Source organism: Sparus aurata, chromosome 14 (assembly GCF_900880675.1).
Source record: "Sparus aurata chromosome 14, fSpaAur1.1, whole genome shotgun sequence".
Lineage (NCBI taxonomy): Eukaryota > Metazoa > Chordata > Actinopteri > Spariformes > Sparidae > Sparus > Sparus aurata.
In genome coordinates, this window is record NC_044200.1 from 4795979 (window position 1) to 4810443 (window position 14465).

Consider the following 14465-nt stretch of genomic DNA (forward strand, 5'->3'; position numbering starts at 1 on the left):
TTGAAAGTAACATGTATAGTATAGTAATCCTATGAAGTGCATGGCTAAAGTGCAGCATAGCGGAGAGAAATAGTAGTGCTGTGGCTAGGTGCTACCCACGATAGTCTACGGCCGAGACCCAAACAACCAAGAGGCTACTGAAAGAATTTCTGTCTTTAGGGGGAAGTCCAGCATTTTTCAACCTGGACCCTATTTTCCCTTGTTTTTGTGTCTAATGGGGACAACAATTTTTTAAACCGGCACAGAATGGAGCACTTCAGTTGCTAGTCATGAAGGGCTGCAATGTGAGCTCACTGGGCAATTGCACACTGTCAAAGTCTTCCACTGAAATTGGTTGTCTTTGCTACTGTCAGGCTCAGATTGTTATTGTAAGTGTCTGACATCATACTGGAAAGGATCTCTACAGAGACAGACCTCTTAAAAAAAGTAAGACAAACGTTCTCATATAATGGCTACGAGATTTACCGCAATGCGGTTGTATGCTGCTGTAATGCACATGTTTAGACAAAGTAATCATTTGGGTGGCTGATGGTTCAAAGTTACAGTTTAGCCTGAAGTTATCTTCCCAAAGGCTTGCAGTCGCCCAAATTGTAGTTTCCTTGTTATTAAACTTTAGGAACTTAGTGAGCCAAATGTGTGTTTTTCAGAGTAAAAATGACCTGATGGTGTATTTCCTTGAAAGTGACAAAATCTGTAAAAGAACAATATCAGATTATTGACCAACCAGTGCGGCTTTATCGATCAAAAACCTCTATCAATTTCAACAAGTTCTACCCTTATACTGTCCAGCATTTCAAATTGTGTGCTGGCATTAGCCTTGATGTTTCCTTATCGTAAACAGAGAAAGAAGTGTACGAAGGAGGACAAATCTTACCCATGCCCGAGTCTTTCTTCGTGCCATCAGATATGATCTCAACATGGTCTCCATCCACATCGTAGCTGAAGAAATCATTGAGGTATGTCTTTGACCTCTGACCTCCAAACACGTACAGACAGCGGTTTCTCTATGATTGTTCGGAAAAAGAAACAAAAAAAAGCAGAAATGGAGAAACACAGAGATAATGATTAACATTAAAGCTTTAAGGAGCTTATTAAAACAACCAAGCAATTATAATAAACCAAAGACATGTTTTCAGAAGGGCAAATGAGACTCACAGTGTGGAAGAGCATGCAGTGTCCAATGCGAGACTGGACATCTTCCGGCCCGGCGTTACACGAGTCTTCCCTCAAGAGGCTCCACGTTCCTGCCTGGCAGTGGTAGGCATACAAGCCGCTGAACTGAGGCTCTGATGTTCGACTGTCCTCCACGCTGCCGTTACATGTCAGGATGCGCCCGCCAAAAGTGTAGATCATGTGCTTCTCTGAGTCCATGCACATCTGCAGGAAGAGGAGAGGACAAAGAGGACAAGAGATGGGGAAACAGGAAGTGTAAGAGTTCAGAAAGAGAGTTAGCAAGCACAGCAGGATGAGTTTCTGATTTCCACTATATGTGATCAAGAAATTAAAGAGAGGTCTTAATGAAAGGATTCACTTTTATATTACAGTTTTTGGTTTCTGTATATATTAGCTTTTACTGAGTCGATTAATCAATGCTTAAGCACTTTTTGAAAGAACTGGTCCTGCCTCAAAGCACGAAAATGTTATCTGATTCTGATTCATACATTTTTATACTTTAAAACTCAGAGATTCCATTAAGATGTGTTTCAGCCACAAAAAGCTTTCTTTGGCTAAAAAACTTCTTTCTTTAAAAGTGACAAAACCTATAGTTATTATATGAGCTGCGCAATAACTGAAAGTTCGCTTCAAGTCTATTGTCTTCTGTTTTACAAGCTTAGCTATGCAGACTGTGCATAGGGATCTGAATGCTACCAATACACAGATGCTCTATAGTCAATATGTGTAAATGCATCCTGTGTAGTCAAGGACAGAGCACTGAAGCTGCTGCTGCTCCGCTGACATGCTGCTCATGCTACACTTCCCCTGTAGACATGGTGGGAGGCGAGATCTTGAAATTGCTTTTTTGTCCAAATCTAAAGGCTGACAACCAAATATATTCAGCTTACTATCACAGTAGACCGATAACTATTCCTATTTGATAAGACAGATCCAGAGCACTTATGGGATTTCTGTTTAAGGACCATCTTACCAGATGTTGCTAGTTTATGTCCACCCACCTTGAAACCAGTATGAAAATTATATATTGAGCTTTGTCATTTTGAAAGCTGCAATTTGTGGGATTGTTGCAATAATTTGCTTCATATTATAAAGTATTTCCTCTATTTTGTCCATGTTATTTATATCAATGATAGTTAAGCATATTTCACTAGTCAAATACAAGTGTAACCTAGCAAAGTGATCAAGCGTACCAAAATGCTCTGCTCAGTTCAGTTTCCCTGCCGGTGTACAAATGAAACAAGAGGTCAGGGAGCTACAAACAGAAACAGATTCCAGCTACCTGATGGTCAAACACCAACTTTGGCCCCCCGTCAGCTGACGTGTCCTCGCTGAGTAGCGTCCAGGTATTGGCATCAATGTCGTAGCGGTAGAAGTCGCTCTTCAGAGACTTGCTGTTCCTGACGCTGGAGTCCAGGTACCGGCCCAGCGTATAGATCTGACGCCGCTGGGAGTCGATACACATCTTGTGGCACGAGCGAGCACTCGGTCCACTCTGATAGGTGCACAGGAGCAGGAGAAGTACAAAAATCCTTAAGTGTAGTAAAAGTAGCAATACATCAGTCTAGAAATACTCTGTTCCAAGTGAAAGTCTTAAATTAAACATTTTACCTGAGGCCACTTTTAACTCAATGTAGTAAAAGTTACTTATTACTTATTAAGCAGAATAATTAAATTTCAGAAATATATATATATAATGTATATCGTTGGATTATAGTTATTAATGCATCAACATGCAAGCATTAGTTATGTATTGACTGGTGAAGGTGGAGTTAATTTTAATTTCGTCATTGCCATAACCTAATAATAACACATTATAATGTGTTAATTGATTGCTGTTGAATACTAGTAAAATGTTTTATATATCTGAATTTCTATGGAGTCACCAACTACAGCTGAACAAAAAAAAAATGTGCAGTAGCAGTATGAAGTAACATTAGCTACACTCCCAAAACTTTTCACTCATAAAATGTATCGAACATATTTGGTACGTCTTGGTGTCCTTCTGCAATACATACCTGTATTTGAACAAAATGTCAAAATATTTCTGATCTCACACACCTCTTTCTCAGTGTCTCTGGAGATGCAGGCCCACTGGTTCTCCTGAACGCTGTAAGCCCAGAAGTCAGCCAGGTCCTGTGTGCCGTCCCAGCCCCCAAACAGGTACACGGTCTCTGCAGGGAAAAAACAACAGAAACTGTCAGACGCTCAATATTCAGAGTTACTTTGAATAATCTGATTAAAGTTATGCTTTGATAAAGCATTAAATGTTCCCCAAAGTGAGCATGTAGTCAGTTGCAGACAAAGTTATCAACATAGAGAAACATCACATGGAAAGATCCAGTCTGCAGCAGTGAACATAAACACATACACAGGCAGAACACACACATACATACTACATCATCTTCTCATAGTATTTTAAAAAAACACATGAGTGAGTGAATCGGATCGGAGCACTAATTTGGGGATATTTATTCCGGGGTGGAATGAGACTTTCCAACACATTGTCATTTTAAAATATTCTCCAAACAAATCTGAGAATCACTTACATTTGGGAACTACTCAGTCACAAGGCAAATGAGAATGTGGCCTTACAATGACACAACACACGATGTATTGTGATATACCATCTCTTTACAACTCCAATACTTATCCTATTACCAATCTCTGCTGTGAAAACATCATTGTTTGGGTCAAACACAGGCCATTGCAGCTCAGGCAGATGGCAGTTGTGGGAAGTTGCGATTGTATCAGAGACTTGTGTAGGAGGAAATAAGTTCAGCCAGTATTGCTACAATTCCAAAACTGAGTCCCGGCCAGAAAATGAGTGGTGAAAGCCACAAAGTATGCAGTGAGCCACTGGTTATGGTTAGTTGACTACCCAAATTACTAGTCATTCAAACTTACCGTTATTTTAATTAATGTATACATTTAAATTACATATAGACATTGTTCGCATTAAAATTTCACGTCTTCTTCCAGGTCAAATGTTCCTTTATAAAACATGACCATTCATTACTAATGTTAATTATGCAGGTTAAACGCACAATATGTGATTTAACCAGGTCATACACGACAAAACAAAATACGCAAGAGTCATGGGATCATTCAATCCATCTACATCAGGCAGAAAGGTTGAAGAATGTCTAGAATTTCATCAATGTTATGTTAGTCATGTTGCCAACTTCCTTCCTTACTCTGTAACTTATCAACTGATGCTTACTCGGAAGTTAAAGTCACGGGTGAACAAATGAAACACACAGTGGCGTTGAATAAAACAAGACATCTCTGTTTTAATGCAGAAATGTCTTTAATGCAAAATCTAAGATGTATTTACGTGTTTGACATGTGATAGCATTCAGCCAGTGGAAATGCAGTTACAATAATCAGACACATTTCCTAACGATTTTTGATACGTGGAATATTGTTTTCAATAAATGTTGGCCAACTTTTATTTAGTCAGTTGTTGTCATATGTTGTGGGATAATGCGCAATGCTGATAAAACAAAAGGCACAAATAGCTAGACATTTTAGCAACATTTAGAATAAGATTGGTTGCTGAAGAATGTTAATAACAGTTTAAAATGGCAGTTACTGAGTGTTTTCTTTATTTAGATATGTCACAGTCTAATTGACGCTTTAAAACTCAGGGAAATTCACATGTGGATGTTTGGATGCAGAAATCATTGGGAATCTCCTCTATAAACTGTTCCTATCATCTACTGCATCCAAAACACAGAGGTCAGTATGTGCAGCCTGAGACACAGACCAGAGGGATGCAATGCCTTCTCTCAGTCATATACACGTCGCAGACACTGCATCACTCTTTCACACACACACACACACACACACACACAATGCAGGCTTTTGTTTTTCAGATGCCCCTCGGTCAAATACGGCACCACAAACAAACACTAGTTGTGCGTCTTTGAGAAAACAAAAGTCGTGATTTATCTGCTCCAAGAGGGGAAATGCCCTCAGGACTGTTTTATTTTGGAGAAGGGCTGGAGTTGGAGGGAGGGTTAATTCGATTAAACAGTAATAGAGCTTTGCGTTCTGAGCATGTGTAGGAGGGTATGAGTCATAGCGTTGATTAAACAGCCAAGTCATAACACTGGCTGCGTGGGTCTTACCAGTCTGGACGTCAATGACCATTTGATGTCCTCCCCTCATCCCCGGCCTGTTGTCGTCGCCATCACCTGCAAAGAGGGGAGGAAGGAGGACACAAGGATGGTACATGAGCGTGGGAGATGGAAGATGACGTATAGGAAAGTGAGAGAGAGGATGATGTGATGGGTGGAATAATGGGAGGAGCAGAAGGCGGGAGGGAGACAACAAACAAAAGAGGGAGGGTGGCATCACTTTAGCTACAAGGCCACAGAGCTTTTACAGATGGCTGATATGTTTGATTGACGGATCGGGAACATTTCCCGCTTGAATAGAGGGTCTCACTGTTCATGTCGTCTCGGTTGATTTCTTGGGCGCTTGTACCTTTGTTGCATTTCGGGATGATCTGACTCCACCTGGGCTTGTACTCCTGCTGGCTGATATACTGGTTAAACAAACCGTCTAGCAAGGAGAGAAGAGGATCAATTATGGCAAAATCACTGACTGAGTGGGAGTCAGAATAAAAAAAAAACATTGAGGTAACTCAGCAGTAACCTGTAATGTTGTGCTCTGGTACGATACCTCTGACAGCTTTGTCTATGAGCTCCTCACAGGCATCAAAGTCTCCTTGCAGAACCAGCCTGTCATGCAGGTGGGTGAGCATTGGGTGCTCCAGTGCTATCCGAGTCTTCTTTTGCAGTGACTCGAAGGCCTCTGTGTAGTTATGCTGTCGGAAATGCTTGAGGCAAAGGCGGATGGCTTCCTGTTCTCTGTACTGCGAGAGCATATTGGAGAGGAAACCAACTTAGTCTCAGTCTACAACCACAACCCATAACTCTTATTGGAGCAGCTGACAAAGGGGACATCAGGACATTGGGGACCCTGAATAACTGGGTATTAAACCTCAACTCTTTCTTGACCTACCACGAGATGCTGGCACCAAACGCTTGGTCTTTTTAGATCTGTTTACTTACTCTTTTTTAAGCGTGTAATATTTTGAATCATAACGTTGTCAGTTATTAACTTAATTTAGTTTGCGAGGCACCTGGATTTGTGACCACGTGATCATGTCATCTCACACGGTGTAAAAATTACCAAAAACACAAGAGAGTTTAATGTCATGTGTCGCTTATACACAGTTTGGCCTTGTGTGATCCAGTTAAAAGAATGTGTTACATCTGTTCAACTGGGCTACCTGCTTGTAGATGTGTCTCAAAACAATGACATGCTTGTCCTGATCCCCACAGTACTATCAAAGATCACAGCTATCACAGCTAACAAAGCGGCTCCGCTAATTCAGTCACAAACATGTATTATTATTCTATTAATTATTATGAAGCAGCATTAGAGGAAACGTTGCATTTTTCAATCCGCAGTAACTTAACCTGACTGTGTGAAAGCGAACATGACAAACAGTCAAACATCTGCTGAGATAGAAAGTACAAACAGGATGAGAGAAACTGAGGAGATTCTGTTAGAAGCTTCAAAAGTACTGAGAGATGAACACACACACACACTTATAAAAACATCCCTCTCTCAGGTTTCCTGCACAGACACGAGTCGAGTATCGATTTGAGGGAGAGACAGGTGCTTGTTACGGGTTGGCTGCAGTCTCAAGACTTCACCACGGCCTCCTTTGAGGTGCGGCGCTGCTCAACTCGATGCAGTTTAACTAGTGATGGAAAAGCAAATCAGCACGTCTCGGTTGGACTCGGCGCTGCCAAAAGTGCTAAAAGGAGAAACAGCATAATAGCCGCTCTGAAGATGCCAAATGTGGTATTTTACTCCCTCAGAAGCATTTATATTCAAATTTTAGAAAAAAACAAATATGCTATGATTAATACCATCCGTGCTTCAAATTATACCGTGATTTAACTTCACGTCATGCTGCCCTACCCTGATGAGAAATTAATGAAACTCTTTCCGATTAATGCTCTGCTGCTGAGGCTATTTGGCTCATTTACAATCACTGCTTTTTTTGTGATAAAACTAAAATACCAGTTTACTAAAATGTAGCAAATTCACTGTTTTCACAATGGTCTGATCAAAGGAAAGAGTGTAGGAGGGGTTTTTTTATCCACAGGTGCCTTGCTAAAGAAAGTTTGTTTTGTTGCAGGAGTTAAATTCTCCTGCTGTCTGATTAATCCATCTAATTACAGTCTCAGGCCTGCTGAATCTGTAATCTACTCTTTCATTCTGAGCCTTTGTCAGTAACCCACTGTCTACCATTGACTGCTTACCTTGCTGTACCAGTTAAGGCAGGGCTGCACCACGTCAGGATCTTCGATACCATGCAGCTCAATATACCAGATGCTGAAATTAAAACTAGGACCCCAAGACATCAGAGGCACTGAAACACAACACACATGGAGAAGGGGAAATCAGTGTAAAAAAAAACAGAAATATTCATCATGTATCTTATCGAAAGAAACCACACTTGATCAACTACATCAGCTCTCACCTATTTTGACAAATCTGCAGGGAAACATCTGCTCGTCGATCTTATGCTTTAAGGTGAATGTTTCCTTGTTGTAGTCATTCTTAAGGCCACTGGAAGAGAAGGAAAACTGTTTCATACATTTTTATCACTGAGTTGAGTTGCCAATTGCGTCCATATGCTATGAAATGTTGGATAGTCATCCAAGCTGGCAGTTAACCAAACTCTATTTGTCGATTTGGCAGCTGGCAGCTATAATGTTGCCTCTTCTTTATCAAACAGGCAGTCTGGTAATAGAGTGAAACTGGAGGATTTACTGGATGGTATAATCCACCAATTACTGAGAGAATGTTCCTGTACTGATTGCAAGTTTTTTTCAGTTTCCATATACAGTATTAATGAAAAAATAAATGCAGTATCGATATCGACTGCATCTACTGGTGTACATGTATGAGAAAACCATATTCTATAAATTATCATGTATCACCAGAGATGGCACACAGTGGCGTCGAAAAAGTCCAAAAGACCACACTGAAAATCTCAAAAACATACCCCTTTCACCCTGGACAAAAAAAACACACCAACAGCAGCTAACAACTGGCTACTGTCTTCAATATGAATGTGTAGGATCAAGGTCAAATGACTCTGCAGTAGTTTTGGGTATTTATCAGCTTCAGCTTCAATCTGCTGTGTTGAAAACACACTTTGCATGGGTGAACACACACATTTTTGCCCCTTTTCAGGCGTGATGCTATAACTTGTGCTGGACGCTGGCTTGTTTATACATTTAAATCCTTCTCTGTCAAGGAAGGGCTTCAACACTGTTTAGTCAACACAGAGTTTGAAAGAGAGACTGAAGTAAAAAAATGTATTTAGAAAGTAACCATTGTAAGTGGCTTCCATGCTCGTCATGGAAGCTTTGGAAAAAACTACGTGCCTTTTTCGGAATGTTATTGATTAAGACTATGTAAAACAAGTTTTAACATCTTCTGGATGTAGTACATATCCCTATTCGTCAGCCCTGTGATGATCTGCTGACTTGTCCAGGTTTTTCCACGTCGGTTGCCCAAAGTTGTTGCCCAAAGATGTAAGCAGTACTACCAAGCACTTGAAGCTAAAGCATCCTGGGGTGGCTGGATTCACATTGGATCCGGCAGTGCGCCGAAAGGCAACAGGTTGGTGCGTTGGTGTGGGAGTGTCCCTCCACAGTGAATGAATGTGACTAAAAGTGAGAACCTTAAATTTCAGAAGTGTACTGAAAAATAAACTGTAATTAATGGGGATATTTGCCACGAAGCAGTAGTCCATCCACTTCATATAGCCCAGGCCTTTTCCACTGTGACATAACAACCTGAAAGTCGACATGTATTTATCTGAACAAACTCTGCCTCTGTGTGCACTGTTCTCTGGCCAATTTGGGTTCATTGATGATTGAAATTTCAATTAAATATCAATACTGAATATTTGAAACTGCTCCAATACCAATACCAGCTGTGCTTTCTTGCTCTCCCCTCTGTCTGGCAGCAAGTAGACACACACCGCTGCAGTGCTCACATATTCCCACCTCCTCTCACTCTTTGGGCTGTGGTCAGAAGTAAATACCTCAAATGCTGTTGTTCTCAACACACAGTACACAAGTCTTGCTATAATCGCTTTATACCAAAAATAAAAAATTGTATGCCCTCAATATCGTGTCAATCATCCCTGTTATATCGAACATATTATCAAAGATCGAACTTTTTTTAAAAAAGGTACTGTGTATTGAAGTTAGAAATTCCAGTATCGTGATACTACGCTAACACTAACAACACTAAGAAGCAGGGTAGTGTGACCGAGTGCTACATGTCTATACATAACTCTTGAAGAGAAGAAAGAAAGGTAAAATGATTTCACCGCATCCTGCAGTCTGTTACCCACCAATTTGTTCGCTTTGCTTCATTCGGTTAACCTCCTATTGCAGCTGAAGCTCTTCCATCAATTTAGTTATACTGAGCATTAATAGTCATTTTATACAAGCGCAAAGGGAAACAGTAATAGCCACACTTTTTCCCCACTGTTGTCTGTCCCACAACTGAACTCCACTCACCTACTAAACAGCACATTAAAATTATGTTTGTCCCGGTGCCACTTTTTCAGTTACATCCAAAATGTCTCAGTTTGTAAAACACATTGGAAAAAAAGCAGAACCTAGGATAAATTCCTCAATGGGTAGTTAAGTTCCTGCAGTGGAAAATGCCTTTAAGGTCAGTACTGGCGCCAATACCCAGCTCCTGGATACATAACCTCTGCTAGAAGACCAGCTCAAACAACATCAATCCCAGACATCAATAATCCAACTGCCTTGCTGCTAATTTATTGCCTTTGGGACATTATTTCCCCTTAAGTTACCATCTGAGGCAGACCTTTCCCCAAGAATGTGCATCTCCCCCAACAAGCTACAAACATCCCCAACTTCTTTTACAAGAAAACAAAAAATGTTGCTAATGAAATTGCAAGTTCACATCAAAGCTGCTGACAATGTACATAAAATTAACAGTTGGACTGACACAAGCAGTGATGTCTCACCTGGACAAAAGCTCTGTCATGTTCTCTTCACTCATCCCACCAAAGACCTTAAACTTCTTCAGGTTGCAGACGTGAGTCTTCTCATACTTCCCAAAGGTGATGCTCTGAACAATTGCCGGCCTTTCCAATTTCAAGATTAAAAACTGGAAGTAAATAGAGAGAAAAGGTGAGAGGAGACATGAAGCAGACTGAAGGCAAAGAGTTCACCAGAGAGTTTTGATACTATTAGTGTGTGGAAGAGTGCAGGAAATTGCCTGTGCTTATGTCAGGGCAACCATTGTGAAAAGATTTGCTCATTAGCTAAATGAGTAGAGCAAGGTCAATCTACTGCGTCAGGTAAGTGGCATTACACACAATCTATGAGCAGCATCCACATGTCACTGGTGCTCTAACAAGCCAGCACGTCTAATGACAAATCACTAGTGGCCAGTGGGCCAGAACGAGTGGAGACCACAGGCCAGAACATTGATTAAATGTGCTACTGGAAAACAGGCATTTAACAAACCCCAGGGACCGATGTTTTCACATCCATTCATAAAAGACAGATATTCTACCAATCCGCATCCTGTGCTGTAATCATTAATCATCTGGGATAAAACTTTTATAAACACTGATGTCATTCTCAGTCCTTCCACATGAATTTCAATCTTATTAATAAAAAAATAAAAGCAGTTCTATTGACTTTTTGCTGCCAGGCATAGGCCTAGTACTTGTTCTTTGCCTCAATTTGTCAACAGTCTGATTCTACCATCAAATCCAAATGTTCAAGGTCATAACTCTTAGATTCTTGTCTGCCATGTGGCCCACAAATTGCTTTAATGTTGCTGTCTGTTTCATCATGTTTACTTATCAAACATGTTAATGACTCAAGACTGATACCATAAGGACTCCATATCTTATTAATTAATTCACACTTTTGATTTCACTTCTATTGTATTATCATTATTTCAATTACTGATCAATCATTTGTTCGAAGAAATGTCCAAAAACAGTGACATACAGTGTACATAGAAATTGTCATATCCCCAATATACTTTCTTCAAACTTTTTAGACAATCTTACAATTTAGTAGCTGGAGCTTGGGAATGTTTGGCATTTCTGCTTGAACATTGACACAGTAAGTAATTTTCTGCAGATCAATTTATTGATCTCTCATACCAACATTGTTTTTTAAAAACTGATACTGACAAATTAATACCAATAGAAAGGCACAAATAATAATACTGCAATTAACTGGCTGAATAGTGGAAATGTGACTGAATTTATAATAAAATACATTATAGCAAAAATGCTGCTCAAACAATCACAGTAATTTGCTTTTTGCTTATTTTGATTGCTTTCAGCCATGCTTTACCACCCAGCTGCTTTACTAGACAGAAACATCTTGAGACTGGCGCGTTCAAGCTGACAGCTGAGTGGTTAACCATTGTTTTGAAATGCTTCATTTCCTCTCACCAAGCAACACAAACTTTCAGATTTAACCTCAAACTCTGCCTGGCACAGCGTAGCTGTATGTGGTCCATGGGTTCAACAGACACAATAGGAAACAACTTTTTTCATTGTAGTAAGACTGCAGACACTTCAGACCTGCATACTGCTTGGTGAGCACTTGAAGCAGAGAGCAGAGAAGCCTCACTGCCATCTAGGGAATATAATTATTAGTCTACGCCCTTGCTTATTAAAAAAACAGAAGATCTTCTTTTCCCCTCAATAAATACATGTTTTCACACAGTTGTCTTTGTGTAAATAAACTGCTTACTACAATAAATTGACATATGTTTATTATATCAATCGTAAATAAAAAAAATAGCTACCATTAAAAATTGATGCAGCTCTTGTTCCAATACCACAACAAGTATTGGAGATGCCTCTGATATTGCCTAAAATGCTAAAAGCGGTATTGGCGAGTACACAAAAAGCGTCACACCGTTCCAATGCTACAATATTAATTAGAAAAAAACAGACCCTGCTACTTCCAAGCAGCGTACTGTGTGCCTGTATGCACCTTAAACAATGTTTCGTCACAGCACAGGTAGCCAGTATCCCTTAAAGGCAAGTGACTTATGTAATTTCAAACACATCCATAACACAACATCTATACAGGGCTACTGGCAAAGAGGCGGAATTGTATTGGGGGGGAAACCTGTTCCCACATCTTCCTGTAAAAGATTGTGAATAAAATAATGATAGTATATACTATACACCGTTTTATAAACAAATGAACCAACACAGGCCTCCATGAACCTCACAGTTTGTACTTAATGCACACTCTAAATTTTCATGTCGATTGAAGTCTACAGTTTTTGTTAATAGCAGCAGACCTACCTGTGGAGGGTAGTTGCTCTCAGAAGACCACCTGGAAGACTGATCATTAGGTTTGTCAACCAAGATGTTCCTGAAAAACACACAGAGAGAAAAGTAGTTCATTTGTCCCTGTGGGATATCACAGGAGGAGTGAACTTGAGACACAGCAGACGACATGACATCAATGTTGTGACACAAGAGTCACAATTCACTACAGGCCGGATAAATATGGGTGTGTATGTCTATGTGTGTATAAATTAGATTAGAAAGGTAAAGGAATTATAATAATAATAATAAACTAGACTATGTCAGAAGGTACTATGAGTCAATTTATTTATAACTAACATTAATATAAGTTAACATACTGTTGTATGCAGGCTAATATTAAGAAGCTACGGCTAAACTGCACCTTTAGTGCTGAACCAGCAACAGGCGAATGCTCAAAAACTATGCGTGACATCTCATATAAATTATAACATTTAGGTGGGTCTATTTGTTTATAGCAACCATAAAGTGTGACGGTTCGTTTCATAACACTAGTTTCCAGTAGTCGGTAAACAAGCCGATTAGCTGTGGTTGCTAAAGCAAAGCTATTTGGTTAGATAACAGGAGCTAACGCTCGTCTCCTACTTTAGCACAGAGTACAGTTAGCTAATGGGGACGTTCGTTTTCCACGTACAAGGGTACCGGGCTTCACATCGCTGAATCAACTTATAAAATAAATAACTGTTTTGACAACATATTAATCGAAAGTTGCAACGGGTTTGCTAACATGTCAGAGAGTGCATATTAAGGGTTGCTGAATCAAAACAAGCTCATCTGAAGAGAAAAAAATATATGTTGACGTACACAAAGCACCTACAACGGATGGCAGACACACAACTTTCGCTTTAATGATGTCAATGACACTGGTGAATAACTACAACATTCAACGTAATGTCCATGTGTTGTCTTACTAAGCATACAATCGGTCAGATACAAATGTTATCCACAAATGCTTCAATGGATCGTCAGCGACATCACTATCGGCACTTGGGTAAGGAAACCAAACGCCCCCATCGCCCCTGACAAAGCTAACTGGTTCGGATCGCAAACGAGCTAGGCCAGTCGGGCCGGCTGTAAGAAACAGTGGTGAACTGAGGCGGCAGAAGACCACATGTGAACACAAAACCTAGTGCATATGCCGGGCCAACTAACGTGTGCATTACTTACTCGGGTAAATATGTAGAGGAGTAAGAGCTCCATTTAAAAACGCTGAAAGTGAGGACTCTGCTCTCAGGAACGACAGCCATCTTGTTGCAGAAAATAACAAGCAGCGGGAGGCCAGCACGGAGCCAGCAGTGACAGCCCTTAAAGAGACAGTACACCCTGTTTCGGTTTGCTCGTTTGTATAGATTTGAACATAAATACATAAACAGTATAAAAAATGCATAATACCAATGCTATGCTATTTGCCCAAATACAGTCGAACAGAATTTCATGGTGCTTTGAAAAATATCCTAATATCTCATCCAAGAAACAATGTCCAGATATTTCAGACCCTTCAAGGACCTCACATACCTGTTTGAGAGCCCCCAAATCCCCAATTGATCTAAAAGGGTTATTTACATCATTTTCAAACCAATATCTTCACTGTAGCTGGAGCGGTTGCACAAGCTCAACTGCATGCCAAGTGTGTAAATGACTTACAGAGGTTTGGATTACATTAGACATGCTATATGTCGCCAGTTATTTCCTGTTGTTGTTTTTTTTCACTTTTCAAATCAAGTCCCCATCTACTTCAATTGTTTAGGAGAATACTGCATCTATGAAACTGTGAATACATTTTTTGAGAGTCACAACCCCTCCAAAATCACTCGTTTCACTTCAACCGAGCCCG

General features: G+C 40.1%; 1 protein-coding gene across 2 annotated transcripts in view; it reads right to left on the bottom strand.

The window, feature by feature from the left end:
- The window catches only part of mkln1 (muskelin 1, intracellular mediator containing kelch motifs), a 29113-nt gene extending 15160 nt beyond the window's left edge, over positions 1-13953 (bottom strand). Inside the window, exons 1-12 of one of the 2 annotated variants that reach the window (XM_030439471.1) lie at positions 13799-13953; positions 12608-12677; positions 10283-10425; positions 7742-7830; positions 7521-7630; positions 5863-6055; positions 5665-5742; positions 5307-5372; positions 3235-3347; positions 2456-2668; positions 1156-1377; positions 875-1004 (exon numbers count right to left, since the gene is read on the bottom strand). In XM_030439471.1, coding sequence (XP_030295331.1) covers positions 875-1004; positions 1156-1377; positions 2456-2668; positions 3235-3347; positions 5307-5372; positions 5665-5742; positions 5863-6055; positions 7521-7630; positions 7742-7830; positions 10283-10425; positions 12608-12677; positions 13799-13878 — 1507 coding nt within the window. In that variant the 5' untranslated portion in view covers positions 13879-13953. Of the gene's footprint in view, positions 1-874; positions 1005-1155; positions 1378-2455; positions 2669-3234; positions 3348-5306; positions 5373-5625; positions 5743-5862; positions 6056-7520; positions 7631-7741; positions 7831-10282; positions 10426-12607; positions 12678-13798 lie in introns of both variants that reach the window. The other variant, XM_030439470.1, reaches the window with a different exon arrangement.
- Positions 13954-14465: the final 512 nt, after the last annotated feature.